The following is a 25782-nucleotide window of genomic DNA, read 5'->3' as shown; positions in this document are numbered from 1 at the left end:
GTGAACTCTCGACAGTAGTTGCCAGTATAGTTGGACCGCCTGCCCAATCATTGTTGACCCTCTCCAAAGTCAGCGCCCCGAACGAGAGACGATGACCGTATCAAGCACCATTGTCGCAATAGAGATTGCACAAGGAACAATGAATATACTCTCACCGGATACAACTTCATGTCACGGGTCAATAGCCGCTCAGTGTGAGCGCACTCGCTGAATCGCCATCAGCATATGTACGATGCCGTTCGCGGGGGCGGACGATTCCCGCGGCCCCAGACCGGCACTTGGCTCAAGATCTGGTTTCGCCAGTACTCATACCATGAAACAATTTTGAAGATCATTTTGGGGAACCGATTCACGGGAGCTAAAACACTAGTCGGGGCGGAGACAGGGAACCCACGGGTTCGAGAAGCCAGTGCAGGCCACACCCCGCGTAGGACATCTGCAGCTTGGTGTCTTGATGAGTGGTGTGAAGCAGCGCGACGACTCAGTCTCAGGATACTGTACATCACAGGTACGCATGCAGTGAGATCGCTCATTTTCTCACAATTGAACGTTCGGCGGCACAGAAAACGCGGAAAGGGGCCGAAACAGGTAGGTAGTTGTTCCGAGGTTTTACACCAGAACTCAAAAAACTTGAAACGGGCATCACAACAGGCAATGTTCGAGAAGAAACGCTACTACAAAACCACTGGCGCGTATTTTCCAAATTGAGCCATCCTAGCATTGTTACCTGACAATGCTAGAAAAACCTAACTGTTAAATGCTAGGTAACAATGCTAGGCGAGCGGTCTCAGGACCGTGATGCGATCAACCAACGATTGCGAGACAACTCACTTGACTCGCCTCAGCGTTTCGACAGCCATTTCTCGACCTCGGCCTTGAAGTCGGGTCGATACAGCCAGTCCAGGTCAAACTCCTCGTGTCTCGTTTCCGCTCCCTGTCCCATCACGGCGACGTCATCCGCCGGCATCCTCCTCTGGTCGATGAGCTTGTTCAGCTCCACGACCCTGTTCACGCGCTCCTGGCGATAGTCTTGCCAAAAGGTCAGCGCCTCCGGCATGTCTACCACCGCCCCCCTCCGCTGGCCGAGCAGGAGCGCCAGCATGTAGACATCCTCAAACGCCTGGTTGATGCCCTGTCCGGCCGACGGCGGGATGGCGTGCGCGGCGTCCCCGACGATGATGACCTTGCGAGTCTCGGACGTCCACCGCTCCAGCCTCGGGACCACGAAGAACGGCCACTTGTTGACCTTGCGGGCGTCGATTTTCGAAACGGCATTCTTCACAAAGGCGGGGAACGCGTCGTTGCCGCCCTGCAAGAAGGCGACGGCCGACTCCTTGTCGTTGACAAAGTCTCGATCCCAACCCGGTCGCCCGTCGGTGCCCGCGGCGACGCGCATCTGCTTGCCGATGAGCACCTCGGAGCCGTCGGGCTCTTGCGGCGCGATGACGAAGGCGCCCTTTTCGCGCGACATGATGGTGACGGGGAGGTGGTAGCCGGGCGGCAGCTCGAGCTGCGCGGTCGGCACCGCCGCAGTGATGCCGGCCATGCCGATGAAGGTGGTCTGCAGGCCCGGGTAAAGATGTCCGCGCACGGTGGAATGGATGCCGTCGGCGCCCACCAGCAGGGACGTTTCCTCCGTCGTCCCATCGACGAAGGCGAACGCAACCCCCTGCGGCGTGTCGCGCACCACGTGGGAGAACTTCCTGCCGTATCGCACGGAGACGCCCGCCCGCGCGAGGGCCGCGACGAGCGCGTCGATAAGGACGTGGCGGTAGATGCGCAGCCCCGGGTAGCCGTACTTGGCGTTCCCGCCAAACTCATACGTGTCGACGAGCCTGCCGTCGAGGTCGCGGTACTCGAGGAGGTCAAAGTGGTAGCCCTTGGGCTTGATGAGGTCGTACAGCCCGAGGTCGTCGAGGATCCGGAGGGCGTTGGGCGAGAGCATGACGGCGCCGCCAATGTTGAGCGGGGCGGCGCGCGACTCGTAGACGACGGCGGGCACGTTCTGCTGGTGCAGGGCGAGGGCGAGCGTGAGGCCGGCCAGCCCGGCGCCGACGATGGCGACGCTCTTGTCGGAGGAGGAAGGGGAGCTCATTGTGAGAGCGAGACAAGTGTAACTGCGATTTCAGTGCAAGGGACGTGGAAAAGGTGAAGAGCAAGTACGCTCTGGCAGCATCTGTCGCTTTATTTGCCTTGACAGTGGCTGGATCGTAGGAACATCTGACACGCATAAGCCCGAGTCTGGGTAGGTCGTCATCTTAAGTACTCAGCAGCTTCTCCAGCCTTGACCTCCCATCGCACTGCTCGTCTTATGGTGAGCCTTCGGCAGTCTTGCTAACTCCGGGCCGAACATTGCGACGCTGTCTAATCTTGAGTTCAGCTTCATCCTGCAGACAAAAACTTGAACCCGGTATACGTCACCGTGAACGTGTTGCAGTTGCCCCGGACGCGAAGCCGCGAGGCGCGAGTCTTTGCGATTCCGTCCACGCTGACAAACGAAAACTGGAATTTACAAAGTTGCCGGTCTTTGCGCCCAATAACGCGCGAGAAAAATCCCCGAACAATGCCTGGTGGTCCAGGTGGGAAGGTTATGTGTGTGTGTGCGCGAGAGAGGGAAAATGCCGAGCGTCGGGGCTCTAACATCGTGCATGTCAGCGCTAACTGCTACGCTACCTGCGACTTGCAAGCCGGGCTGGCACTGCCACTGAGTGGCAGGGCTGAGCTCGGCGCTGTCGCTGTGCTCTTTACTCGTTGAGTCCAATAGCGTGAGTATGTCGTCGCCGCAAGTCGTCCTGCTGTCAAGTCTCGTCATGCTACACAGTCCTGCTCAGACTCCCCGAGCTAGAGCACGTGGCGCCAACGAAGCCTCGAAGTCGCGCTGTGAAAGAGTCAGTCTTTTCCACACATCATGGAAGGCGAAATGCAGCACTGGCTGGCTGGCTGCATCGTCATTCTTCTCCGCATGTGGTCCATAGGCTATCCGTTTGTTTCGAGGATGGCTTCAGCATCCAGCCCTCTGCTCAATAGTAGTATTCAATATATAGCATCTATTTATTTATTTGTTTTTTTGATCCTCGGGGGTGCGCGTACGTTCATAAGCCACCTCACCTCTTCAAGTATGCAGGATCCCAACGCAAATCAAACATGGAAACCCCAAAGCCCCCCAGCGCCGACGCTAAGAACAATGTCCATGGGCCATGAAGCAGGATCGTCGCCCGCTTCTCGCCCCGTTTTAAACGCCCTATGCATTCCTCGCAAAAGGAGACGGCATCCCGCTCTCGCAATCAAACACGCTGAAACTCGGCGCCGCCGTCTGCTCTCGGGGCGTTGGCTTGCGACCGTGGCGGTCATCGCTCGCGTGCCGTCGACTTGAGGGTCGAATCAGGCGCAACACCCAGCTCTTCAATTCGTGGAAGAGGTCCTGGCATGCAGGCCACGAGACGACGGTGTATATGAGCCAGTTCCAGAAGCCCTGCAGGGGCAACACCAGGCCGCTCATATAAGCCAGCGGCGCGATGGTCGTCCCGCCGTGCACGAGGGCGTATACTCGGTTCGCCGACGAGGGCGTCCAGATCAACAAGATACCCGTAAAGTACAGCAGGCTGGTCTTTGTGTACGACCACGCCGCGCTTTTGAGCTCATAGCTGCGTCGCCGCGCGCGGGTCGGGCCGTCGGGGAGCGGCCGGCGCGGCGGCGAGGCTGGGGGGTCGGTGTTGTTGGACTCGTCGCCGCCGCATCCGCAAGGACCACCACCAACAAGCGCTTCCTCGCCGGCACCCTGAGCCACACCCTCAACAGCATCCTCGAGGTCATCGTCGGGTGGCGGTGCCAGGCGGGACGGAATGCTACCGATGGTTGGGCGCCGGCCGTAACTGACCTGCGTACTTCTCGAAGCCGGTTCCTTCTCGGCATCGGGCGGCGACAAGAGGCTCATGTCGGAGCTGAACTCGCGCAGCTGCTTGCGCGTTTGGTAGATGGTACGACCGGCAATGATATAGATGATGAGTGTCAAGAGAATGACGACCCTGTCACACACGCGCGTCTGTTAGTAGCCTTTTCTCATGTTGCTGCGCCTATCCCTGCATGTCGCCCCTAACCCAGTACATCGGGAACGGAACGGAACGAACGTACCACGCTGGTGCGTAGAATGTGGCGATGCGCAGTGCTTCCCAGTCCTCTTCAATCCAGCACCAGAGGACCGCGTCGCCGTACACGCGCGCTCCATGGCGTCGCACGAAGACGAAGACGAAGGCGGGGACGAATGGGATGCCGTAGCAGGCGAGGAGATACGTCAGCTCCATGCGACGCAGGCGCTTCGAGTCGTACTTGCGGTACAAGGTCAGGAAGACGTTGATGGCCATGGCGAATATCCACCCGGCGTCGGCGGCCATGAACCTGGGGGGGAGGGGACGACGGACCGGGGGTTAGCCCCGAGAAAGAGAGAGAGAGAGGAATGGAGCTATCTGAAATGCGCACCACTGGATAATCATGGCCTGGAACTGGCAGCCAAACGAATCGGGCTGGTCCAGAAACGAGCGCGACATCAACGTGCCGACGCAGCTCATGAGATTGCCAAACGAGGCGTAGAAGACGAGGCGATTGATGGGCTTCTGCTGGAAGGCGCGGAAGCAGCTGAAGGTGACAATGGTGAAGAGGCATCCGAGGATGGACACGACGGAGCACGAGCGCTCCATGATGCTGATGGCCCCGAGCTGGCCGTCTGTCAGTTGGCCCATCATCGCTGCTGCTGCTGCCGTTGCCGCTGCCGCTGCCGCTGCTTGGGCGTCGGTGGCGAGGCCGCCCGGCCGGGGCGAGTGCAAGAGACGACGAGTGCCGCCCTCGGGACCATGGCGCGGGGGGGGACTTGCTCTCGAGAGGCGGACGATGCGACCGACCGACCGACGGCGTGTTAAATGCTTACGGTCGACGGGACGATTCCAAGTGCCGAAACCCGGGGGTTTCGCGATCTAGATCTGAAAAACAGGGGGCTTTCTTTTTACAGGTGCGCTGCTGGGTCCAGTCGACAGGTAATTAGTAGAGACGGGCGCACGACGAGGATGATGATGCCATGATACGCGCTCGTTGCCCGACTTGAAGCTGCATAGCGATCTGATTAATGTTCCAGACGGGGCTGGCCCCCTTTTTCCTTTGAGAGAACGGGGGGGAGCGAACATAAAGACTAAAATAAAATAAAAAAGATTCCCAACACGGGCGGTGACCAGCAAATGCCGCCGAAACATATAGGGTTGCGTTGCGTCCTCGAACAGGAATGCGAGACGGGTTCAGCTCCGACCCGTCCGTCCAGTTTTCCACCCCATCCATCACCCACCGCCGTCGTCGCCGCACGCCGGAGGTTGCCGTGTTCTGAACGGGGGTCCATCGCACGAGAGAAGAGAGAGAGAGAAAAAATCCCACCAGTTAAACGCTGCTCGCGGCTTCTTGGCTAACCGTCGATGGGGGGGACCGAGTTCCGAGAGCTTCGTGGGCGAGCTGCTGCTGCTCCTGCTGCTGGGGGAGGGAGGGGGAAGGGCAGCGGGGGGGCGTTGGGTTCCCACCGCACGTTACGGTGCCGGTGCGGGTGATTGGGCGCTTGCATTTGACGTAGGGCAGGTAGGTAACTCGTGGTAGGATATCATTATTTCTCTGGGCGTGGTGCAACGTGGCTGCTGATGGGGGCGTCTTGAATCCACATCCGAGTTACGAAGTACATGAAGGGAGGGTTCCTCCGTGCCGCAGCGGGCATGGACAGCTCCAGTCATGCCACCAGAGGTCTGTTGTCTGGTTCACGCTTACTGCCTACTTACATGTAATATTCGCTGCGTAGTTCTTACCTGACTTGACCCCGTCCAACAAATCCGACGTCGGGTTGGCACTGGCTCCGGCATCCGATGTGATGATAAATCTTTCAGTAATAGACTCCGCGGAAGGACATGGTGTTGGTCCTTGGGCCATCATTCGGCCCGTTGCGACGGCCCGCCGGCTTTGATGTCATTCCGCATGGCTCAATTGAAGGACAGCATACGGTCAAGGACAGCCGAGCAACATGAGAGATTGGGCGTCATTTCTTCAAGGTTGGAGCCGACACGTAGGCATCAAAATACAGCAAAAGGGTAGCAACCGATGCGGGCTTGTGCGTGCCACCCATCTCGCCGGTTGCAGCCATATTTTTGTACATATCGTGGAGACGCCTGGCCGCCGCCACTGATACATGTACCGTTGACTCGACAGCCTGCAGCAGATGGATACAGAGCGGGGACCCCCCGCAACGGCGCAAAGGCCGTCATGTACCGACGGGCGGGCGAGCGGGGCAGCGCCGGGTGCGGCCCGTATATTCGTCTGGGGCCGGATGCTGGGGTTAAGGATTGATGGGGACCGGGGCTCTATTACACAACGGCCGGACGCGGGATTCCCATGTCTGTCAACCACCGAGCTCCTCACATCAAACCAATGCAGAGAGACACCAAGGGCGTTCACTCATGCTCCGGGCAGTGCAACCGCCGTGACTCGTGCGCCGCACATGTAATTTGATTTGCAGGAGCCTGGCCAGTCCGTTTACAGCATAAATCACATTGACACCCTCCCCGCACCACCTCCGTCATGTGGCACCAGACGGATTGAATCAAATGGGGTACGGGGGACATTGCACGACGTCGAAAGCCGCGCCGGCAAGTACGGAACAGGTATCCCTTGATCGGGTATATACAGATCACAGATCCTGTACATGTACGTGGCTGCGTGTCCTCGGGCACACTGCACGCGTAGCACACTGCGTACCCGGCTTCAACCATCACACTGGAGAATAGGTGCCCAAAAAACACCAAACGGCGTGGACCTTGGCATCACTATCGTGCATCCCGCCAAAAAAAAAAAGCTCAACGGCAATGAAAGGACGATCTTGGTGTTGCGCATGTGCCAGGCCCGTCTGGTGTGTGGAATCGTCCCTGGGACGTACATATGCCGCCGATTTCTGCTCAATCATGCTACCGCTCGACCTTTCCCGCCAGAATCCTCTTATAAAGCAGTATCAAAACTGTCACGTAGTTCTGTGCAAGTCGTGCTGGTAGGCCTTGGAGTCTATTCAATGTGTTGTGTAATGATGGCGTCATCCAACATGTACACCATTACCCTCCCCCCCATCAAAGTACATCATCATTGTTTCAGTAGTCATTGTGCCTTTTTTGTGGCCATCAACACCAACAAAATCAATATCCTCTGAGCACATCTTGCCGGCAATGTCGGCAGTGCAGGTCAATGGCAGTTGCGTCTGCGGCGCCGTGCAGTACCGCATCGCCGTGGAATCACCAGACCAGGGGCGGACCACGCTGTGTCATTGTTCAAGTTGTCGCAAAGCGCTTGGTACCAACTTCGGACTCACGACAAAGGTACGGTATACCTACCGTTGACTGCAGTCGCTCTCCTGTGTCGCATTGGAACATCGCTTACACACCCCACAGATTCCACTTGAAAGCTTCACGTACACGCGAGGGTCTCCTCAGAAATTTACGCAAGACAACGGTGTGACCCGCGAGTTCTGTAACACCTGCGGGGTCTTTTTGTGCGAATATGGTGTATTTATAGTCCTTCTGAAAACATTTCCCGGTCTTAGCTGAGACTGTTACAGGAGCAAGCAGCGGACAAGTTTCGTTACGTGTTATGGGGAACCATGAGCGATCCCGACACTTTCCCGCCAAAGGGCGAATTCTTTTGCAAGTCACGAGCGAAGTGGATGCCAGAGATATCCGGTACCCTTATTCCATGCTTGGGTACAGCTATATTGTCTGCTAACAGCACTCGAGGTTTGTTTCACAAAGCCGAGATCCACGACTGACGTGGAGTGAAGCCTCACCTTGCACCCCCTGAAAATTACGAGGGAAGTCATCATGTGCATATTGCAGACATTGGTAGCTCGTTTGAGAACGTAGTTACAAGAGCATAGTTATGACATGCTCTCCATGTGTTACAGCTTGAGGTCTGCTAGTGTCCTATATCATGTAGTTGCGCACACACGCCATGTTGCGAACATGAACACAGATGTCGAGACAGGTCCACACAGCAAACCCAGCAAACCCATAAGCACCTCGGTATTAGCACGGACTACCCTTTGTCAAGATACTCTTTGCTTCCTGGGCGTAGGTGCACCCATTGTTGATATTCGAGTCGCTGAATCCGGCAGACCACATCATGATGCCCCCAAAGTGCGCGTCCGACTTGTAATCGTTGACAATCTCAGCCAGCTGCTGCGGCGTCGCGTAGTACGTCGCCCCAGCGGGCGTTCCATTCGCCGCATTCTCCGACGCAGGGACGCCGATGAGTATCTTGGCGTCCTTTGACGGCGTCCCCGCAATAAAGGCCGTCCAGTTGTTGTAGTTGAAGGGCGCGTTGCCGTTGATGGGCAGCGCGCATGGCACCGTGTAGTTGTTGTTGTTGTAGAACTGAACAAACAGATGGGAGAACTGCGACGTGGAGATGATTTCGCCCATGTTTGGCTCCGGGATGGGACACTGCGGCGCGCCGGTGATCATGTAAGACGAGCCGGACGGGAAGTTGGAGCGCAGCTTGGCGATGAGGTACTGGTAATACTGGCTGCCCGCGTTGACCTCGATGTCAAAGTCCCAGCCGTCGACGGCGTTGTCACCAAACGGCCGCTGCACAGACGTGTTCTTCGCGGAGGAACTCGCGACGGGCCCGTACGCGTCCCACAGGTACTGCCCAATGGACTCGGCCTGTGCCTGCGACTGCAGCGAGTAGGAGCTCGTCGCCCCGCCCAGGGAGATGACGATCTTGACGCCCGCGGCCCGGCAGGTCGCGATGGCCGCGGTGAGGGCCTCGCAGTTCTGGCCCTCGCCCGAGGTGCTGACGTAGCAGGACTGGCCGAACGTCCCGGACGGTATGTCGCCGCCGTTGCCGTACTGGTACAGGAAAGCCAGGACCAGGACGTCGATGCCCGAGTCCGGCTGGCAGTAGGAGGCGAGGTCGTTGTTCTCGACGGTCCCGCCGCCGTTCTGGCCCCAGTACACGGCGTTTAGAGCGCCAGACGCTTGACGTTCTCTGAGAGTCGGCACGGCGAGCGCGTGGCCTGTCAGGGAGAGGGCACCAAGTACAGATGCAAGATGCATGACGAAGGATTGTTTTGAATATATGAACAAGTATATACAACGAAAATGATAGAATAGACTATTTACAGTTGCGGTGATGGAACTCAGGCCCTCGACATCAAGTCATTCTCAGCATACGCATACGCTATATATACTCACAATAGGTTCTCCACGGGGCATATTTTCCAAAGTCTGGCTCTCTGAGACAGTCCTTGTCGACATTGGACTTCTGCGACCTGGAAAGGGGACGTTACAAAGGCAATGAGGTCACGTCAACTAATAAGTCTGGTTATGCTCATGTCTGGTTGCTAGTGCGCTCGACGATGGAAGCCATTCGCAGATCCCCCCGATCAAGTGATAGACTCCCCAACAGGATAAATTCGGTGCCGAAAACCCGAGCGTGACTACTCTTTGCGGTGGTGCCGCACCCATCTTGTAGAGGGCGTCTGAGACTGCGGATTGATGCAATTGGAGGCGGTCACACGGGTAGCTCGAGTTCCTGCATTAGCATGGCCCCCCGCGCGGGACGCCGGCGTCGCATATGTCACCTGCCGATGCCTCCTGGGGCAGGTCATTTCATTGTTGCGTTGGGTGGTGGGCATTTCTCTCTGTCCTGCCGTCGCCCGGTGCCCCGATCTCCGGGGCAGTCAACAAGCACTTGTAACCATCCATGGTTTTATGCGCGGGGGTAATCGACCCCCACGACGGACCGACTTGGGACTCTAGGACTCTGGGGTAGCTGAAGATCTCTAGAGAAGAGAGTTGGTGTTCCAAGCAGGCGCCAATCAGGGTATGTGACGCCGTTCGCTCGTAGGGGGCTTATTAGCTTGAGAGCTGCGTGCACCACCAAACATGGAGCGACGAGACTGGAATATGGGTGAGCCACCTAGACACTCAAGCATAAAGACGGTCGCTAAATAGTCTCGGTGCCTTTTTTCCATGTCTTTTTGCCTGTTTCTCTGTTTTGGGGCTAGCAGTCCGCACTCGCTCCCAGCTATTGTAGTTGAAAGGGTGTGGCCTTGCGATGATTGATCATGATGAAGTGCCAATCGCGACGACACTCCGAGTGGAGACGGAGGCTGAGACCTCGGCGCGATTGATCATCTCCGCAGTTCATTGACCCTTTTACTTTGTAGAACATCATTGAGCCGAGTACCGTCAATGTGTCACGTACTTTTCATCCCTGGGTCGCTCTCTTCAATGAATCTTCTTCGCGTCCCCTCTACCGCCCGTCTGCTATCTACGACGAGCGCGGCCCGACGCATGACCACCATGGCAACAGCAACAACACCAACAAAAGCAACAACACAGAAAGCCGTGGTGATCCAGGGGCCTGGGGTGGCCAAGCTAGTCACCGACCGGCCCATCCCGCGCCTCCGCGACGACTACATCCTCGTCAAGACCGCCGCCGTGGCGCTCAACCCGACCGACTGGAAGCACATCCAGTCGCGCGTCAGGCGCGCCGGCCCGCTCGTCGGCTGCGACTACGCCGGCGTCGTCGAGCGGGTCGGCCCCAAGGTCACCAAGGGGTTCCGGCCCGGCGACCGGATCTGCGGCATGGCCCATGGGTCCAACGCCGTCGAGCCCGAGGACGGGACCTTTGCCGAGCGCATCGTCGTCAAGGGCGACACGCAGATCGAGATCCCGCGCGGCGTGAGCTTCGAGGAGGCGGCGACGCTCGGGGTGGGCATCACGACCGTCGGCCAGGGCCTGTACCAAACGCTCGGGATGAGGCTGCCAAGCGACGATCCGCCGCTAAAGGAGGAGGAGGAGCCCGTCCCGGTCCTCATCTATGGAGGCAGCACCGCCACCGGCACCCTGGGCATCCAGTTCGCCAAGCTGTCTGGCTACACCGTCCTGACCACCTGCTCCCCCCGCAACGCCGAGCTCGTCAAGGCGGCCGGCGCGGACTTTGTGTTCGACTACAACGAGGCCGACGTCGGTCGGCGCATCAGAGAGCACACAAACGACAAGCTGCGCTACGCCTGGGACACCATCTCCCTCCCCGCGTCGGCCAGGATCTGCGCCGAGGCGCTCTCGTCGGCCCCGGGGGGGAAATACGCCTCCCTGGGCGCCGTCGAGTTCCCCCGCGATGACTGCTCCAGCGCGTTTACGCTTGCTTACACTGCGCTAGGGGAGGCGTTCACGTTTGGGGACATCGAAATCCCCGCGAAGCCGCAGGACTACGAGTTTGCCAAGATGTTTTGGGAGCTCGCGAGGGAGCTGTTGACGGAGGGCAAGATCAAGGCTCATCCCAGGCGTGTTCGGCGGGGGCTCGAAGGTGTGCTGGATGGGTTGCAGGAATTGAAGGACAACAAGGTCAGCGGCGAGAAGCTGGTGTACACATTGTAGATGAAGTACTTGAGATTTCTTACAACAAATTCATAATTCTGAAAGGAATGTTGTTCCACCGCTTGCAACGTGGACCACCGCAACCACTGGCCTTCCGCAACCCAATCTTGAATCCAACGAGTCTGATACCTAACCTTCATGTCGTGAATCAGTGTGCCCGCCGCTACAATGTTTCCCAGAGGCCATGCCGGCGCTGCGTGCAGAACACTGTGGGCGCAAATCACCGTCCGAATGCCCTGAGCTCAAAAGGCCGCATGACAGCGTAGGACAGGGCCGAGAAGGCAAAGCCAAGCTCAAACCCCAAGTCACCGCCATGAGCCGCATTCGCAGCAGGCCCAACCCACCACGTCTGGCTCATCCCGATGATCATGCCAGCGATGCCCAGGAGAAACGCCACCAGGGCGCTGATGCCCAGCGGCAGCTTGTCTCGCTGGTCCCAGTACGCCGGGTCGTACCCCGAGAAGCCCCTCTTGAACACGAAGTGGTCCGTCAGCGAGACGCCCTCGTAGATGGCCAGCCAGTACCCGATGAAGTGCATAAAATTCTCCAGCACCGCCTCGAAGTTGGTGTACCCGGGGATCGCGATGCCGACGTAGACGGCTGACGCGACGACGGTCCAGATGAACCTCGGCACCTTGGTGGTCCAGCGGCCCATGACCATGAGGGTCAAGGCCACGGAGTAGATGTTGGGGCAGTTGTTCGCCACGATGGACAGGGCCAGGATCACCAGGCAGAACTGCCCGAAGCGGCCGACGTGAGGGAACAGAACCGCGGCGAGGAGGCCTCCGACGCCCGACTCCTTGTAGCCCTGCTGATACGCGTTGACACCGCCGTTGATGGTTGTTGCGGTGGCGATGGCAGCACCGAGCAGCTCTGTGAACAGAAGAGTCGGATAGATGCCCAGCCAGGTGGCCAAGAAGACCTTGCGACGGGGCCGGCTACTCGGCTGATACACGGTGTAGTCTGCCGCGAGTGAAGTATACCCCGTGCCGAAGCTGGCAAGTAACCACTATTAGTCGGAGAGTCCATCGTCTTCAATATCCCAAAAGCGCAAAGAAAAAAAAAGGAGGGGGTGAGCACCAACCCGAACACAGTAGAGCCGTACGAAAGCACCTTTCCAATCTCTGCCGTTCCAGACCCCATGGCGACGTTTCTGAAATCACCCGTGTGGGCAAAGACGCCGAGGAGGACGAGAAAGACGATCAAGGTCGGGATCCAGCTCCAGTACTCGTAGAGGTGGACGACCTTGTACCCGAAAAAGACGACGACGAGAGTGCACAAGGCGATGATGAGGATCCCCGCCCAGCCCGGCACGGTGTTGCGGCTGGCGGCATTGATGAGCTGCGCGCCCACGATGATGTTTGCCGCCGACCAGCCGATGCCCGCGAGTAGGTTGAAGAGTGCGACTTGGGTGCAAGTCTTAGCAAAAGGGGTCCTCTACATTGATGTTTTGGAAACCGCGCACGTACTCAGCTTAACTCCCCACCACCCAAACCAGAACCGAGAGAGCACCATCTGGCGGAGCCCAAACGCAGGGCCAAAGGTCGAAAACAGGCAGACGGTCAAACAGCCTATGCCGTTGAAGAAGATGATGACTAGGGCCGAGTCCACGAACCCGAGGCCAAACAGCGGCGTCCCGAGCACGCCTATGGTCAGGGACGGAACCACCAGGTTGGCGGCGAGCCACATGGAGCCAATGTTGAGGTACGAGGTGTCATTCCGCTCCTCCTCCGGCACACGCTCGATGCCTCGCTTCTCGACGTGCCATTTCGACGCGAGCCGCTGGAGCTTCGCATAGGGTCCCGAGCCGCCGCTGCTGGTGAAGCCCTCGCTGATAGTCGCGGCCGTGTCCGTCTGGGCTTTGAATAGAGTGTTGTTGTTGTTGTTGTTGTCGTCGTTCGCGCCAGCGCCTGCGCGCTTCTCAACGTCCGGGACGATACTATGCATGGTGGTTGAAGGGGTAGAATGAATCGCGGCTAACGGTCATTGCGTGAGGCAAGACACCGGGCAGGCAGGCAGGCAGGCAGGCAGGCACTCGGGAGTTGGACGTGAAGAATCTCAATCCGCTACACCATTCGAGAGAGCGAGAGACACTTGATCGATGGCTCCGTCTCGATGCTTCTTATATGTGTGTCGACTCCCGCCGCAACGTGCAGAGGCGTCTGTCCCTGGGGCCCCACGGGCACCTCCGACCCCATGGGGAGGAAGCAAGGCCCTGGACTGGACCCATCCAGATCGCAACACGCGATGGGGTCTGGGGAAAGAAGAAGGAGGGGCGGGCGGCATCGTGGTCACATCAACCCGCTCATCAAACCAGCCCACCCCGCTTACATTACACGGGACTGGAGCTGCCACCCTGTTCTTGCACCCTGCATCTGGCTGCCCATGTGGCGATAATTTCTCGGCGCATAATAATACGCGCACGATGCGCACTGGGATTGTCGTCGGGTTGACTAGAGCTCCCGAAAGCTCAAACATTGTCAAATGGGCGGGCGCCTCACAGAGCTCCGTGATGTTCGGGGTCTAGCAAACAAACGCCTGCGCGCGGAGGCCGGAGACCGCCGATAGACCGCCGACGACGACGTCCATGTCTTGTGGGGTCGGGTCCATGCTCCTCGTATGGACGGTCCACAAAGGATAAGGGGCCCTGATCAATTCCTTCTTTTCTTGCGGTTTTGTACTTTTCCTTTTGATCGGATCGAGTATGGTGCATGCTAGTTGAGGCGGCCTCGTTGCTGTTTAAGTGTAGAGTCGCGTCCTGGACATGGGCGTTTGCGATTTCCTGTAACGAGTTGACGCTGCAACAACTGATGTGAAACTCTGGTGGCAGTACGCATGTTTCTTCCGCCACTTGCATCAATTGAATATATTTTACCGTAGTTCATGACGGCTCAGATCCTTCCAAATGTCTACAATGCCGAATGCAGCCAAGAGGCGTGCCCCTTGCGAGATCAATCCTCATCCAAGATCAGCTGCGTCGGAGCCCTCCGCCGCGACCTACATATCCCCCAGCGCCGGGATATCAAGACCACACTCGACCTTTTAAAATCTCCTTTTAGTGCCCAGCACCACCTCCGTGGAAGCCGCGGCACTAGCCTCCAGTAGTACATAGCACCTCCAAAAATCCGGGGCCGTTGCGCCCCCGCGAATGTCATCCCCCAGCCTCGTCTAAGCCCAAAGAGCTCGAGGTGTCGTCTAGCGCCAAGGCAAAGCGCCAGGCATGATCTTCAGCGCGTGGAGGACGCTTACGCCGCACCATCGGCGGCACTCTGCTTGGGGCTCCATGAGAGCGGGTTCGCTCCAGATCCCCATCCCCCCCTGGCTTGGCCTACAGCTCCTGGTCAGGAGCGGGACAGAACCGGCCGATTCGAGCTCCTTTTCTTGGCTTCACGGCCCATCACATGGCACGCCGGCAGCCAGCTTGGCATGACCAAGGATTTTCGCATTTGGGCTCCGTATGCTGTCCATTGGCATCCACAATCGGACTGTCGGCAGAGAAGCTGAAACTAAAAACCATGTACGCAACGCCGTACGGAATGATAGGGCGCAAGCCACAAGCCGAAAAGTCCAATCTCTTCGTGGTGGTCATGACCGATGGGCAAGGCATGCCACCAGCACTGCCGGCGGGCTCCGGTCTTCGTGGGTTGTTCAGTTGTCCCAAACACTCCACGTAGCAGCAATTGTATTCATCCCGCCCATCGGGCGTGATGATTGTTGGCGTTTTGTAAGCATACTCTTGCTGGGGAAGGTCAGGATCCGGTGCAAGATTAGCTCGCTCCGCCATCTTCTACGCATGTACGCCGCATCACTCGCTCGTGCTCTGCTGTGTGGCATTCCCTCGTCATTCATATAATAGGTCACTCGGACGATTGCGTGTGCAGCAACGCACATGGGTCTCGTGCCCAACGCATCACATTGACGTGCAACTTTACTGTATACGGATGCTGCTAGCCGGAGCGCTTCAGGTCTGGTGCAAATCGGTCTCATACAAGCACTCAAGGGCAGGTTGCACCCTCTGCTCGAGAAAGAATCCCCCGTATCGAAGAAGAGGCCATTGTAGGGACCAAAATATCAAGGACTTCGTGCACATGGGACCAGACGCGGGATGAGCATGACTGCCCTCATTGGATACATATACTTGTTCGTACGACGTCTGGTACAGGGCTTACATCAGTTGCACCTAGAGCTGGCATTTATGGCTTACAACCGGCATCGCCAGCATCCTCTAGTTTGCGTCAGGTGACAATACCAGACAACCCAATGTTTTTCGACACACTTCAACATGCTTCAATGTTGTCCTGTTCCTGTCGGGTTGAGTTGGCGGTGACGTCATGCGGCATGGCTCCAAACCCATCCCGATTCCCAGCCCAAAACACAAAACACATGCACTGGAGCGGAGCGGAGCCGGAGAGCAAGCACAGCCTCTCAACTTCTCAACCATAATAGCGTTTCGTTTCCAAAAGCTGATTCGCAATGCAAGGCTGGTCGTAACAACATTAAAAGAGATTACGACCCCATATCCGCCTTACAACTTGGTCAATACCTGTCACCACCTCATTGCCTACACATCTTCCTTGAATAGTTCATCCATGACCGTCGACAACACGCAGCCCACAGGGCACAACCCCATCGGGGGCTTCACCGCAGAGTACCTCGGCGAGCAGCTCGCCGACAACTCGTGCAGCCGCCGCGACCTGGGCTTCGCGGGCTCCATCGCCGGGCAGTGGTTCGCCGTGTATGGCGACACGCTGTGGGCGGCCCCCGGGGTGCGCCACCCGGCCGACGACGACGTCGGCGGGTTCCACGGCATGGTGAGGAACTCGGTTTCCAGGCTCGGGGCGGACCCCCTGGTGGTTCACGACCTCGACCTCAACGACAGGCAGAGGCAGAACCAGTTCGCCGAGTGGAAGGCGGAGTGGGGGGAGTCCAACACCACCGGGTTCGGCGGCACGTCGATTGTCGAGACGGATGCCGAGGCGGAGGAGGGGGCCGTCTTTTTCCTCGTGGTGAGTTTGCAGCACGCCAAATCCCCAAGTGAGGCCGCGCGCCATTCATGTATTGCCGCCGAGAGCCTTCCTTCAAGCCTTGTAAATGAGGCTCGTCCAGTCTTGAATCTGCCCAGAATCCGCAGCGCCTAACACTCGCACACCCATCAGAACGACAACGAGGGCTACACCCACGCCGGAATCGCCAGGGTCAAGCTCGTCAACGGAACCCCCGTCGCCGAGCGCCTCGGCAAGGGCTGGTGGGACACGTCCGAGAACGCAAAGTACGGCGACGTCGCAGCGTACAGAGACGTGCACAGCGACTACATCTACGCCCTCGGGCACCCGCCGAAGCAGCTCGACGGCAAGTTCGTCGAGAGCCAGTACGTCTACCAGGTCCGCGTCAAGGCCAGCAGGGCCTTTGATCTGGACGCGTACGAGTACTGGTGGGGCCGGCAGCAAGGCTGGAAGAGAGAAAGGCTCACGTCCTTTACCCCCGAGACGGCGTGCATGTGGGGTGCCGGACAGGGGCAGATTGTGTTTAGCAATTACTTCAAGACATACATGTATGTCCACGTCTGTACGTTACCCTCCCTTCCCCCCGATGCAGTCCGGCCGGTCTTGATCGAAGGCCATCCCGCGGCAGTCCAGCCCCTGCTGCACGCTCAGCTACAAGAGAAACTCTCCGAGATCGAAGCTAACCCATACAGGTGGTGCTACGGTGACAATCAAGACAGCACCCAAGCCTGAGGGTCCGTGGTCCGAAGGCAAAGAGATATTCACAGCCACTCCCATCGATGGAGGACTCGTATATGCCGGCGTGGCGTATCCGTACCTGGATGAAACCGGGAAGACGCTAGCCATCGCCTATACCAACAACAACCACATCCAGGTCATCAGGGTCACCTTTGAATAGGCTGCCTGCTCGTCTATAGGATGGAATAGACAGATTTAGGGGACCTCCATCTTAGTACTTTGGTGGCCTCTTTGCCATTTGACCCATCCATCTTGACAATGCTCCTCGGCTCCGCCAGTGCGCCGCCGTCTTTGCCTTCCTTTAATATCCGCGACGTCGACCGAGCATTCGTCGCGCGCCACTGCTACCAACTTTTCTCAATCGCCTCTGCGACTGCAACGCGCACGTGAACGAGGACATCAATGACGATGCGCACTCACGTCTGTTGTTGGTTCTTCTTATTATTATCCCGCTGGCGACTCAACTCAGGCCCCGGCCGGCCCCACTCCGTTTCCCAGTGGCGGCACGCACTCCCTCCCCCTCGCCCCACGCAGAGCCTCTGTCAATCTCTAATTACTCTCACCTCACCTCTCTCTCACCTCACTCACACACACATACCTCGCCTTGACTTCCACTTCACCCCCTCCCCCAACATCACCAACGCGACACCAATATTCACTCAGACGAGACACAAACCACGAAACACGCGCGCACACACACACACACACATACGGACACACGTCGACCACCAAAAAAAGAAAAATGTCCGCCCCGCTCCTCGACCCGTCCATCTTCGCCTACCTCGAGTCGCGCATCGAGGAAGAGACGGCCGTCCGCGACCAGCTCACCCAAATCGTCCAGCGCCTCGAAAAGGCCGTCGCCGCCGCCCAGGGCCTGCTCTCGCGCGTGCACTCGACGCCGCGCGCCAAGTGTGCGTTTTTCTTCCCTCTCTCCTTCCCTTTCCTTTTCCTTCCCTTGTTTTCCCAGTCTCTGCCCTTGAAGTACTTGTCTCGTTCATATACCACATCTTCTTTCCCCCTCCCTTTTACACCCCCCATGAAACTATGAAAGAGAGGGTAGATGATGGGACGCAACTATGGAAGAGGTGAAAAGTACTGGATAGAGAGAATTGACGGCTGACTCTTACACGCACACACACAGTCCCCGAGCTCGTCGCCCAGGTCCAGCCCGCCGTCAAGGACCAAGTCGCCATCGTCGCCGAGCTCGACGCCGTCGCCTCCAAGCACCCCTACTACAAGTACAACTCCAAGTGGTCGCGCGCCGTGCAGGGCGCCATCGGCACCGCCGTCTACTGCGCCTGGCTGGGCGGCTTCCCCGACGTCGTTTCTTCCTCCTCCTCCTCCTCCTCTCCCCCCACCAACGCCTCCGCCTCTGCCACGCAACAGCAACCCGCCGAGCTCGGTCGTCTTCTCACACTCGAGCAAGTCGGCGCCATCTTCCAAGGTTCGTTCGTTCCCCCCCATTTCCAACCCCCTCACCACCATTCTCTCCTCTCTCCCCAACTTCACACAACATCACAGACTATACCGAGGAGGCACAACAATGTAATACTAATAATAACAAAAAAACAACAGTCCCCACAAACCTCAAGGACCGCGACGCCTTCCACCTCACCATCGAAGAGTACCTCCTCAGCCTCACCGACCTCACCCAGGACCTCTCCCGCCTCGCCACAAACGCCGTCACCCACGGCGACTTCGCCCTGCCCCTGACCATCGCCGCCTTCGTCAAGGACCTCTTCGCCGGCTTCCAGCTGCTCAATCTCAAAAACGACATCCTCCGCAAGCGCGGCGACGCCGTCAAGTACGACGTCAAGAGGGTCGAGGACGTCGTCTACGACTTGAGCCTGCGGGGGTTGGTGCCGCGCCCGGGAGGCGTCGTCGGCGTCGACACGGAGATGAAGACGGAGTAAAGAGGGAGGGAGGGATGATCATACTACTTACTACATGCGCTCGCCTCCATCACAGCGCACGTCTGGTGTGCGCGTCGCCACCTAACCGTGGTTGTTTTAAAAAGAAAGCCACAACGCTCACACGCAGGAAGTAACCCACACATCACCAAAAGGGCATACAGGCAAATGGATCGTATTTGAGCACTTGATGTCTGCCGGCAAGGGCCAGGCTAGTAGTTATTGTATACAGGCTTTCCGTCGCCGCCAAGAAAAGCACGGTCAGCCGCCCACGAAAAATGCAATGACAGATGATGGCCTCAACTCCAGGCGTGCCCGCCGCAATAGATGCACCCCACCCCCAACAAACACAATGACCGGCCCTTCCCATCCTCACCAAAAAGAAGGAGAGACAAGAAAAAACTCTAACCATGTCTAAACGTGCACTTGTCGCCTCGAGCGCACTTGCCCTGCTGCCAGAACGTGCACGGCTTGGTGCCGATGAGCGCCTTGTTGGCCGGCTTGTGCGGCGGCAGCGAACGCTGCTTCTTCTTCCCCCGAGCATCGTCACCGTCGCGATGCTGCTCGCCTGCCCGGCCTTGGTGATCCGTACGCTCCCAGTCCCGCTCATGGTCCCCAGCGGCGTGCGATGACGACGACGACGCGTGCTGTCCCTGCGCAAACGATGCGGCATAGTCGAGGTGATGCTGCTGACCCTGCTGCGACGGCTGGCTGTTGATAGCAGCCAGGATCGACTGCAGCTGGTTGTCAGGCATCTGCGGCGCCGCCGAGGGGGGTTGCGCTGCGGGCGGCTGCTGCTGCGCACCACCGTTAATCTGCTGCAGCAGCGCCATGTACGGGGCGTATTGCTGTTGCGCGTAGTAGGCGGTCCAGTCCTGCGCGCCGCCGGCCGTGGCTCGGAGCGCGTTGGCTTCGGCCTCGGCCCGCGCGCGCTCCTCTTCTTGCCGTTTCTGCCTCGCCGCCGCCTCCTTGTTGTATCCCAGCCACCACTCGCGCACCCGCTCCTCGTCGTTCTTCAGCCACTGTGGAGGCCCCACGGCGGGATACGGCTTGCCGCCAAGCAGCTCGACAACGCTCTCCAACACCCTGCCCGCCTGCTCCGCCTCGGGGGCGTATTGATGAGCCGGCGCGGCATTTGCTCGCACCGGGTCGGGGTCGCGCCACAAACGGTTCTTATCCCACTTGAGCCACTCGAGGACGTTGACCTCTACCGTCGGACCATACGCAAACGGGACGTGCATATTGGTTGCCTTAGAGACTGCCGCACTCGACGTCGAGGGCTTTGGTGCCGTGGATGCGGCGTCTTGGCCCGCGGGCCGGTGAAGACGTCCGAAGATGGAGTCGAGCCTCGTCGACATGCTGTTCTTGGCGTCCAGACGCTTCAAGGCGGCTTCGTAGGCCAGGTCCCGGCCCATCTGCTGCTCTTCCTGCCAGCGTCGGTGAATCTCGCCAAACTTGCCGTCGTCCGGTAGCCGCACCACCTTGGGCTCAAAGGCCGAAGACTCTTCCGGTGGCGGCGACTTGCTCGACTCGGGAATATCGGCCGGGTCCGTGTAGATTGCCATGAGCTCACGCTGCTCCCTCTCGGCGATGCGCTTTTGCTCCTCGGTACTGACGTCCATGTCGCCTCCACGCGTGACGTAGCTCTTCTTGCGGATGTCCTCGGCCAGATGGGAAAAGTCGGTCGGCGACGGCTCTTCCCACGGCTGGTACGGAAGGTCGTCGTCCTCGTCGTCGACGTTGACGTTGACGCGGCGCTTAAGCACCATGCCTTCGGACCGATCGTCGGCGGCGTCCCGCAGCTGATTCACGTCGCGGCCCTCGTCTTCTTCGTCGTCCTTTTCAAAGACCTTGATCTGGACCAGCTCGCTCTCCGGCTTCCAGCTGACCCGGAGTTTGCGACGGGCCTCCTTGCGCAGACGCTTGACGCGCTGCTCCGACGTCTCAGGCGTCGCCGACCTATCCTCCTTGACGACGGGCGCCTGCGGCTCTGGCTTCTTGGAGTTGATGGAGTCGAGCAGCGACGATATGCTGGAGACCACGGACGAGGTCGGGGCGGCGGGTGGTTTCGCGACGGGCTTCGCCTCCTTCTTCGGCATCACGGGCTTGGCAGCAGCGCTGACAGTCTTCTTCTCGTCGGCCGACGCGCTCGGGCTATCGGCTGCCGCGGCCGGCTCTGACTTGGTAGGTTTGGCGACGGGTCTTGACTTGCCGGGTAATATGGAGGTCTTTGCCACCGAGGGCGCCGCCTTTGATGAAAGGACCTTGGACTGGCCCAGCTTCTTGCTCAGGGACGAACCGGGCTCGACGGCAATTTTCTTCACCGTTCGGGTGTCCTCCTCCTCGTCCCGGCTACGCTTGGCCGAGTCCGCCGGCTTGATGCCCAGCTTCGCGCGCCCGGCTGCCGAGGTGCCCGCGTATCCTGTGTCGGACTCGGCGGCTTTGCTAAACTTCTTGATGGCGGCAGAAACCTCGCGCACCAGATCTTTCACATCCTTGTCCCCCTTTTCCTCGAAGCGCTTGCGCACCGTGTCGAAATTCGGCGTCTCAGCAATCTTCTTGGTGATCTTGAAGTGCGTGAAGAGCTCCAAAACAATCTTGGGGAGTTTGCCCGAAAAGTCGTTGACCTTGCTACACGCAATCAGCGCGTTGACGAGGCTGAGGACCAGCTTCTGGTGCCCGCCGAGATTGTCGATGACGGCATCGTCGGCATGCACGAGTGTGGCGTCGAGGGCCTGGTACAGCGCCTCCCGCTTCTGGTCCGCCTCCTGCTTGATGCCTGCTGTTTCGTCGTCGGCCAGCTTGTCCTTGACTGCCTGGTCGTACGCCTTGAGAGCTCGGTTTGCCTCGGCACGAAGGTTGATCAGGTACTCGCCCGCCTCCTTGACCCGGTTCGCGATGAGGGTACTCGTCCGGGCCACGGAGGGCTCAATCTTAACGATACCAATGACATCCCAGGCGGCCGCCGCAGCGAGGTCTGTCGGGCGTGTCGGAGGTCGGGCCTGGACCATTGTCAGAGCTAAATCCAGGGTAGAGGGGACGGCCAGTCTCACAGGTTTGTTACGTTCCTCCTCTTGCTCCTTCTTTGCCTTCTTCTCTGCTTTGTTCTTGGAGGCCTCGTCTGCCTTGAGCTGCTCCTTGAACGAGTCTACGACCATCAGCTTGGCTCGTTCGACACTGGGTATGGTTAACTCACGCGGATATTCGGTATACTTGGGCTGCCGCTTGCCCAGGGCCTTCATTGAACGGTCGTAGTCGCCGAGAAGGTCCTTTGCTTCGTCCCTTCTCTCGTCGAGTCCCGCCTTGTCCAGTGACGGCTTGTACTGGCTGGTGAACCGGCCCTGGACCTCGCAAGGCAGTGCGTAGCCGAGGCCTATCACGGCGGGTTTGCCGCTGCGTGACGGAACGGCAACCATTGGGGAGAGTTTGTCGAAGCTTTTTGGTGCTACTAACAGTGAGTACGGTTCTGCTCGGGATAGCCCATGTGACGTACCAGGTAGCTTAATGGTGCCAGCGTTGACAAGATACGGAATGGCCTTGGTGGCGAGAGCTTTGCCATGGGTTTTGCCCCGCTTAGAGGCTTCACTCAGCAGCTTTGCCTCCTCTGCCGTAGGTACAGGAGCCTTGAGAGCATCAATCTCTTCTACTTTCTTAGCCGTGGACTCCGCCGAAAGGTCAATGACAACTGGGGCCGGAGACTCGACAACGGTTTCCGGCGTGCTCTTAGACGCCCGTTTCCGCTTCTTCGCCGGAGACTCGGCCTGCGCAGCTTGAGGGGTGCCAGCGTCAGACTCCGCGTTTACTCCTTGTGCGGGGGCGGGGGCCTGTGATGCTTGAGGCTGCGGTGGTTGAACAGGGGTTCCTTGGCCAGGCTGAAGGTACGTCGTCTGTGACGTAGGAAACCCATGTTGTTGGAAATGGGTTTGCTGCGGTTGCGACTGGGCGGGCGGCTCTTGGAACTGCTGGTACGAGAGCTGGCCGTGAGCGCCGGCTTGAAAGTGGCCTTGTTGTCCATTTGCCGCAGGGGCATACGCCTGACTGGGGGCCGAGAACAGTTGCGGCTGCCCATGTTGCTGTACGGGAGAAGCTTGAGACGGCCGAGGATATGTGCCGCCCTGAGCCAAGCCAGGATGGATGTTGTTCGAGTCAAAGTGTTGCTGCGGCGGCGGCGGCTGCTGCTGCTGCTGTTGTTGCGGTGGCTGTTGCGGCGGTGGCTGCTGTTGTTGTTGTTGCTGCTGCTGCACCGGTGTATGGCTTCGCTGTCGCGTCGACGCGGGTCGAGTCATCAGCTGCGGAGGGCTGTAGTGAGCCACCGGGGTCGCGGGGGAGCCAAAGGTCTGCCCGCCTTGAGCCGGGTATGAGAAGTCATGCTGGGCAAACGCCTGGGGGTGTGTATGGGAGTGGTTCTGGACCTGGCCCATGGCTACGTGCCCGTGAGGCATCTTGCCAGCCTGCTGCTGGGCAAACATGCCCGGGTGGAGGTTGGCAAACGACGGGTCTAGCATGTCCTGGCCCGGCGTCACGAACTGCTGGTGGATCGAGCTGTGCGCGTCGTGGAAGTCGGGTTGACCTTGCTGGGACGCGGCTAGATGCTGCTGCTCGCTGAGGAAGCCGCCCGTCCCCTGCTGCGCCGGATCAAAGTGGAAGTCGGCCACGCCGCCGTCCTGCGGGCCGTGGCCGACCTGAGAGAAGCCAGCGCCGCCGGGCTGGGACCATTGGTGTTGATTCGGATCATACTGGCCGCTGTGGCCGGGATACACGAAGCCCGTCTGCCATGAATTACTACCGTCGGCGGCGTTCTGGTCCTGGCCACCCCAGGACTGCATGTTTGACGGGGCTCGCGACGCGGACGCCTCAGCAAACACGCACGAACAACGCGCGCTGGCACGGCGTCGACGCGGTTGGCAGCGCCTTCAAATTGATGACTGCGGCGCGGGTTAGTAACCGTCGCTACATCTAGAAGTTGAGCTGCCCGCCGCGATGCTGCTTCCTGGCCTCATCGTGGTAGGTTGTCACGAGCGTGGCTGGAGTGCGTGATGCGGTGCACCTGCGGCCTGAACCGAGGGGCGCTAACAGTCAGGGGTCGGGGAAGAGTACCGACTCACGTTGGGCACTGCGGCACGGGACCTCGCTAGCTTGATTGACCGTTTACGGCTGATTGTCGGTGGGCGGGCCGGGGCGTTTTCCAGTGTGACGCTATCCCCAAAGGGGAAAGGATGCAAGGATTGGTGGTATCGCTGGAAACCTCCGACACGCAAGAATTAGCCAGAGCACCCAAACGGACGGTGGAATAAAGGCGGCGAGAAACCAAGGACTGAAGGGACGGGGCCGAGACGTGCGACGCGGGCCAGAACCACGCGCTGGCTGGACTGGCTCGACGTGCTGAGCGACAGACAGTGTTGTCAATGCAAGCCTGCCGCTCTTGGGTTGAGGGTCGCGCGTCGCGTCTGCGCGGGAGAGTCAAGCCACGGGTGCGGGCAGCACTCTGTGGTGCCGAGTGTCAACGCCCACGCCCGTACCGGCTGTGGCCACCTGAAGCAGTTAAAAGAGTACACTTCGGCATATGTAAACCCTTTGGTTTTGAAGCTGCGCGCTCTCGTCGACAGTTCTGGTGTTTCGTCAAGAGGGCAGACAGCGCCAAGGTCGTCCAACCGTACCCAACCAGTCAATTAATCCGCCGCGCGGGAACGACGCCATTCTATCAGGGACGCTCTCCCAGAGAGCTGGTCCAAGACGTGCGCAATGCGTTCCAAGGCAGGCTTTGCCAAACTTCGAGCCGGCGTGCTGGCAGTCTTGCTCGCAGCCCTTCAAGTGACCGTTGCCATCCCCTTATGTGGCTGGGTTGAGTTCCTTCAAGGGACCACCTCGGCGGGTCTGGGACCTTATGGCCATGGCGTCTTAAGACCGCTGGCATTTCATTGATGCGTGAAAAATAAAGAAGAAAAATTCACACGAGTCGCGGAGTCCGCAGCGCAGCTGCTTGCTTGGTCGCTTCGCTAAAAGCAAAAACAAAAACAGAGCGTGTAGGAGTGCGGCAAAGGCAAGACTGGGTAGGGGAATGTGTACGGATGGGGGCGATGAGGCATACCCTGCGATCGGCGTGCGCGTCGCGGCGGCAGCTTAAATGTGTCGCCAGGTCAGAGGTCGGCAAAGGGTCATTATTTCCCTTCACGCGCTGTTTACAGATTTGGTGCCCTGGCCGGGAAGAAGAGAAACAAAGCGGGTGGAGGACTGGAAGGAACAAATGACGCCCAGAGGCGCTCGAGGTCACGGCGGCACGACACGACCTTTTGTGCCGGCTGTGAGAGTCCGAGCGACCAAGATATCTAGCGCCACAGTCTCCCGCCGAGATGGACGATGGTCTGTTGTCGCGACGGATGACGAGTGAGGTGGTTGTTGATGGAGCGTCGTCCAGCCAGGGGGGAAAAGTCGAGCGTGTCCCGCTGGTGGCTTCAGGTTGTTGCGGTGGGCGGGTGCCCCGATTGCTGCCTTAGAAATCGGGCCCAAGCGAGGGAGATGCCAGGGGCTGATTGGTTGGCGGCCTGCAATTTCATCTAGCCAAGTACGAGGCGCAAAGTACCGGGACTTAAAGTGCGCGTCAACAGTGCCGTCCGATCGCCTCCCGGTCAGGCCTTGCAAGTACCTGTACTGTAGACGAGCATGTTATTACGTGTAGCACACGTT

General features: G+C 58.9%; 8 protein-coding genes across 8 annotated transcripts; 3 read left to right on the top strand and 5 right to left on the bottom strand.

The window, feature by feature from the left end:
• Positions 1 to 614: 614 nt before the first annotated feature.
• On the bottom strand, positions 615 to 2587 carry JDV02_007218 (uncharacterized protein). Its single transcript, XM_047988691.1, has 2 exons — positions 2422 to 2587; positions 615 to 2364 (listed from the first exon to the last, which is right to left on the bottom strand). The coding sequence occupies exon 2, from the start codon at positions 2093 to 2095 to the stop codon at positions 842 to 844; it is 1254 nt and encodes a 417-aa protein (XP_047844689.1). The 5' UTR covers positions 2096 to 2364; positions 2422 to 2587; the 3' UTR covers positions 615 to 841.
• A 638-nt stretch (positions 2588 to 3225) lies between these two features.
• Positions 3226 to 5503, bottom strand: JDV02_007217 (uncharacterized protein). Its single transcript, XM_047988690.1, has 3 exons — positions 4477 to 5503; positions 4132 to 4395; positions 3226 to 4025 (listed from the first exon to the last, which is right to left on the bottom strand). Exons 1-3 carry the CDS (start codon positions 4737 to 4739, stop codon positions 3242 to 3244), a joined length of 1311 nt encoding a protein of 436 aa, XP_047844688.1. The 5' UTR covers positions 4740 to 5503; the 3' UTR covers positions 3226 to 3241.
• A 2581-nt stretch (positions 5504 to 8084) lies between these two features.
• On the bottom strand, positions 8085 to 9116 carry CHI2_2 (Chitinase; the record flags this gene model as incomplete). Its single annotated transcript, XM_047988689.1, has 1 exon — positions 8085 to 9116. One exon carries the CDS (start codon positions 9114 to 9116, stop codon positions 8085 to 8087), a length of 1032 nt encoding a protein of 343 aa, XP_047844687.1.
• Positions 9117 to 10229: 1113 nt separating this feature from the next.
• Positions 10230 to 11495, top strand: JDV02_007215 (uncharacterized protein). Its single transcript, XM_047988688.1, has one exon. It carries the CDS (start codon positions 10257 to 10259, stop codon positions 11445 to 11447), a length of 1191 nt encoding a protein of 396 aa, XP_047844686.1. The 5' UTR covers positions 10230 to 10256; the 3' UTR covers positions 11448 to 11495.
• FCY21 (Purine-cytosine permease fcy21) lies at positions 11420 to 13394 on the bottom strand (the record flags this gene model as incomplete). The annotated part of the gene is made up of 3 exons (XM_047988687.1): positions 11420 to 12442; positions 12532 to 12853; positions 12917 to 13394. 3 exons carry the CDS (start codon positions 13392 to 13394, stop codon positions 11668 to 11670), a joined length of 1575 nt encoding a protein of 524 aa, XP_047844685.1. The 3' UTR covers positions 11420 to 11667.
• A 2642-nt stretch (positions 13395 to 16036) lies between these two features.
• JDV02_007213 (uncharacterized protein) lies at positions 16037 to 17348 on the top strand (the record flags this gene model as incomplete). Its single annotated transcript, XM_047988686.1, has 3 exons — positions 16037 to 16453; positions 16604 to 17012; positions 17143 to 17348. The coding sequence occupies 3 exons, from the start codon at positions 16037 to 16039 to the stop codon at positions 17346 to 17348; spliced, it is 1032 nt and encodes a 343-aa protein (XP_047844684.1).
• Positions 17349 to 17930: 582 nt separating this feature from the next.
• On the top strand, positions 17931 to 19101 carry tsn1 (Translin-1; the record flags this gene model as incomplete). The annotated part of the gene is made up of 3 exons (XM_047988685.1): positions 17931 to 18099; positions 18330 to 18632; positions 18764 to 19101. 3 exons carry the CDS (start codon positions 17931 to 17933, stop codon positions 19099 to 19101), a joined length of 810 nt encoding a protein of 269 aa, XP_047844683.1.
• Positions 19102 to 19257: 156 nt separating this feature from the next.
• Positions 19258 to 25511, bottom strand: JDV02_007211 (uncharacterized protein). The gene is made up of 4 exons (XM_047988684.1): positions 22592 to 25511; positions 22295 to 22543; positions 22152 to 22246; positions 19258 to 22100 (listed from the first exon to the last, which is right to left on the bottom strand). The coding sequence occupies exons 1-4, from the start codon at positions 23922 to 23924 to the stop codon at positions 19503 to 19505; spliced, it is 4275 nt and encodes a 1424-aa protein (XP_047844682.1). The 5' UTR covers positions 23925 to 25511; the 3' UTR covers positions 19258 to 19502.
• Between the last annotated feature and the right edge of the window lie 271 nt (positions 25512 to 25782).

Source organism: Purpureocillium takamizusanense, chromosome 6 (genome assembly GCF_022605165.1).
Source record: "Purpureocillium takamizusanense chromosome 6, complete sequence".
Taxonomy (NCBI): domain Eukaryota; kingdom Fungi; phylum Ascomycota; class Sordariomycetes; order Hypocreales; family Ophiocordycipitaceae; genus Purpureocillium; species Purpureocillium takamizusanense.
This window is presented reverse-complemented; position numbering and strand designations above follow the sequence as displayed.

Excerpts from the sequence above, each read along its gene's own strand:
- JDV02_007218 (XM_047988691.1), bottom strand. The coding sequence starts at position 2,095 with ATGAGCTCCCCTTCCTCCTCCGACAAGAGCGTCGCCATCGTCGGCGCC.
- JDV02_007217 (XM_047988690.1), bottom strand. The coding sequence starts at position 4,739 with ATGATGGGCCAACTGACAGACGGCCAGCTCGGGGCCATCAGCATCATG. Across the intron at positions 4,396-4,476 it reads CAGGCCATGATTATCCAGTG|GTTCATGGCCGCCGACGCCG; the intron begins GTGCGCATTTCA and ends CCTCCCCCCCAG. Across the intron at positions 4,026-4,131 it reads ACATTCTACGCACCAGCGTG|GGTCGTCATTCTCTTGACAC; the intron begins GTACGTTCGTTC and ends CGTGTGTGACAG.
- JDV02_007215 (XM_047988688.1), top strand. The coding sequence starts at position 10,257 with ATGTGTCACGTACTTTTCATCCCTGGGTCGCTCTCTTCAATGAATCTT.
- JDV02_007211 (XM_047988684.1), bottom strand. The coding sequence starts at position 23,924 with ATGCAGTCCTGGGGTGGCCAGGACCAGAACGCCGCCGACGGTAGTAAT. Across the intron at positions 22,544-22,591 it reads TGGCACCATTAAGCTACCTG|CACCAAAAAGCTTCGACAAA; the intron begins GTACGTCACATG and ends CACTGTTAGTAG. Across the intron at positions 22,247-22,294 it reads CAAGTATACCGAATATCCGC|ACTCGTTCAAGGAGCAGCTC; the intron begins GTGAGTTAACCA and ends TGATGGTCGTAG.